This window comes from Coturnix japonica, assembly GCF_001577835.2.
Source record: "Coturnix japonica isolate 7356 chromosome 3 unlocalized genomic scaffold, Coturnix japonica 2.1 chr3random1604, whole genome shotgun sequence".
Lineage (NCBI taxonomy): Eukaryota > Metazoa > Chordata > Aves > Galliformes > Phasianidae > Coturnix > Coturnix japonica.
In genome coordinates this window covers 196-3,428 of record NW_015439460.1, presented here as the reverse complement: position 1 = coordinate 3,428, position 3,233 = coordinate 196, and the positions used below count along the sequence as shown (strand labels likewise).

The 3,233-nt window shown below is 57.1% G+C and overlaps 1 protein-coding gene across 2 annotated transcripts; it reads left to right on the top strand.

Annotated features, from left to right (window-relative positions):
- Nucleotides 1-44: 44 nt before the first annotated feature.
- Nucleotides 45-2,345, top strand: LOC107306804 (homeobox protein Nkx-2.2). Of its 2 annotated transcripts, XM_015850153.2 has the most exons (3): nt 45-1,377; nt 1,511-1,819; nt 1,962-2,345. In XM_015850153.2, exons 1-3 carry the CDS (start codon nt 1,119-1,121, stop codon nt 2,171-2,173), a joined length of 780 nt encoding a protein of 259 aa, XP_015705639.1. In that variant the 5' UTR covers nt 45-1,118; the 3' UTR covers nt 2,174-2,345. The 2 variants fall into 2 exon arrangements, with proteins under 2 accessions (XP_015705639.1, XP_015705638.1); XM_015850152.2 differs by having other exon boundaries at nt 46-1,377; nt 1,511-2,155.
- The last annotated feature ends 888 nt before the right edge of the window (nt 2,346-3,233 follow it).

Genomic DNA, 3,233 nt, shown 5'->3' with positions numbered 1-3,233 from the left:
CCCCCCCCAGCTAATCACGTCCCGCATCTCTCCGGGTCGTGACTGCAGATCGCGTTTTGCCACTCCGCTTCATTTCGGAACGAACTAGAATCAATTACTTGCTGATTAATTTCCAGCGTTCATCCTTAAGCCTCTACCAAAATATTGACCCAGGCGGTTTAGATAAGTTGGGCTGCTGCCATCTGAGCTCCGTGCCACAGCCGCGCTGTCGCGGGTGGGGACACCGCGAGTGGGGCTGCACGACGAGCGGTTCTCCTTATCCTTCCCACCCCTCTATCTTATTATTATTATTATCTTTTTTTTTTTTTTCTTTTTTCCTGCACTTGGAAAAAAAAAAGAACCACACTTTGGAGTGTGAGGAACCTCGGGTTCTTTGTATATAAATATAGCTTTTATAAAACCAAACCAAACCAAAACACGACAAGCCAGAAAATCACCCAGAGCCTCTCCCCGGCGCACACACACACACGCGAAGGGCCCTCCCCACGCCGGTAATTAACTGACACGTTATACCACTCATCACCAATGGTGGAAGCTCGGAGCTCGCCCAAAACCCGCAATTTCACATCTGCAAACACTGTCTTCATCCACTTGACTTCCAAGACCCGCCCACACGTGGCCAACCTTTCCCGGGTTTCATGTCTTTTTTTTCTCCCTCCTCTCGGCAGGTTCATGTGCGGGGACCAGCCTTATATGGACTGTTCGCTCCGGCAATGGCTCGTTTTTTTCACGCTGCAATCGCGGCTCCGGGCTGTGTCAGCCCCATCCAGAAGAACTGATCTTTTTTCCTTCTTTTTTGCTCTTTTTGATCTGTAATTTTCGCCTCGCCTTTTCCCCTTCCCCTGGAGTTACAAACTGTTTCCGAAGCGGCTGCCGCTCCGCTCCCCGAGTCAACCCCCCCCCAACCCCCACCCCCCCCACCCCGGGCAGAAGGAGCCCGCAGAGATCCGGGGCTCCGCCGGGGCTCCGTTCGTCCCTCGGCACGAAGAGCTCCTCTCCTTTTTCTCCACGTTTTTCCCCGCCGCCCGCGCCCTCCCCTCGCGCTGTCGCCGCTGTCGCTCCGGGTGACAGCTCGGCGAGCTGCTCCTCCAACTTTCCGACCCCGATTTCCCCGGACCATGTCTCTGACCAACACAAAGACGGGTTTTTCCGTCAAGGACATCCTGGACCTCCCCGACACCAACGACGAGGACGGCTCCGCAGCGGAAGGAGGAGAGGAGGAAAGCGAAGCGCCGGAGCCTCCCAAGAAAACGGCGGTGTTGGGCCAAACCCCCTTGGACGCTGTTCAGACGCTGCCTTTGAAGCCCCCTTTCTATGATAATAGCGATAATCCCTACACGCGCTGGCTGGCGAGCGCCGAGGGCATCCAGTACTCCCGTGAGTGCGGGGCCGGGGCCGCGGGGCCGGGCGGGGGGCGCGGGGCCGCGGGGCCGGGAGGGGGCCGGGCGGGGGCCGCGGGGCCGGGCGGGAGGCGCCGTCGGGGCCGCGCTGACGGCACCGCTCTCCGCAGTGCACGGGCTGGCGGCCGGAGCGGGCGGCCCCGAGGCCGGCTCCAAGTCCCCGGAGCCGTCGGCCGACGAATCGCCCGACAACGAGAAGGAAGCGGCGGGCGGAGGGGACGCGGGGAAGAAGAGGAAGAGGAGAGTGCTCTTCTCGCAGGCGCAGGTCTACGAGCTGGAGCGGCGCTTCAAGCAGCAGCGGTACCTGTCGGCGCCGGAGCGGGAGCACCTGGCCAGCCTCATCCACCTCACGCCCACCCAGGTGAAGATCTGGTTCCAGAACCACCGCTACAAGATGAAGCGGGCCCGGGCAGAGAAAGGTATGGAAGTGACTCCTCTCCCCTCCCCGCGGCGGGTGGCCGTGCCGGTCCTGGTGCGGGACGGCAAGCCCTGCCACACGCTCAAAGCTCAGGACTTGGCGGCCGCCACCTTCCAGACGGGCATCCCCTTCTCCGCCTATAGCGCCCAGTCCCTCCAGCATATGCAATACAACGCCCAGTACAGCGCGGCCGGCAGCCCCCAGTACCCCACAGCGCATCACTTGGTACAGGCGCAGCAATGGACTTGGTGAGCGCGGGGTGAGCGCACGCACCCGGCCCCGCACGCACCCACACAAGCAGAGAGGAGGAAAAAATAACGATAAAGAGACACGAAAAGGAGTCAAAAATAAATAAGAGAGAGAGAGTGAGAGAGAGAGAGAGAGAGAGGAAGAGACAGACTGATGCTCCGAAACTAAAATCGAAACGACGGGGGAAGGAGCGGAGAGGGAAGCGCTATTATTATTATTATTATTATTGCTATTATTATTATTATTATGTTTTTTTTGTTTTTTTTTTTTCTTTTTGTTTTTTCCCTCTCCCGTCTCTTTTCCCCTCCATTTTTTGGGGGGTTTCGCTGGGGGGAGGCGGAGGGGAGGGGGGGGGAGCAGGGAGGGGAGGTGTTTTTTGTGCGTCATTGTTTACAGAGATTTTTGCGCCATGCAGAGTGGTCCTGTCTACCTACAACTAAAATAAAAGGGGAGGGGGTGGGGGGCGGGGGGGGGGGGGGGGGAAGGTCGTCAGAATAAACCGACAAGGAAATAAAGAATGAAAAACCCGCTGCTCCTGTGATTTTATGAGGGTTTGTGAGATTTGGTTTGGTGCTACCGGCTGGCGATTGGAGAGGATGGGAAATCTAGGACGGGACGAGATAAGATTGAGCGACTTCTTCTTTTACCGCGGCAGAGGTATCAGTTAATCGTGTCTTTCGTTTGCCACTGCCTGAGGCTTGTCTGCTCTGCCCAGACAGTCTGTCCGGTCTTGTAATTGGGGGTTGAGCGTGTGTTCTGGTATCGAGGATACCCCTTCATCGCCCCGGCATTCTCGCCCCGTGTTTCGCCGCCTGTATGCACCGGGGCGCTGCGCCGCGTAAAACCATCGTTACGGCTCCAAAATGAGACCGTTCCCCTCCGTTTTCGGCTCCTCTCCACGGCCGCTTTCGCCTTAAAAAAAAAAAGTTTCGAGTGGCTTTAAAAAAGCAAGGGGGGTTTTGTTTTTGGTGTTTTTTTTTTTGACTACATTTCAAAACCCTCAATTGTCGCTTTGGCAGCAAAAGAGTCCTTCGAAATATTAAAGTTCCGGGCACAACGATCGCTCTGCGCTCTTCGGGACGTTCAGTCCGCGTTTTTTCGTAACCCGGCGCTGGCTGTGTGCAAAGCCAGGATATGAGTTGATAAGATACCCGGGGCGAGAGCCG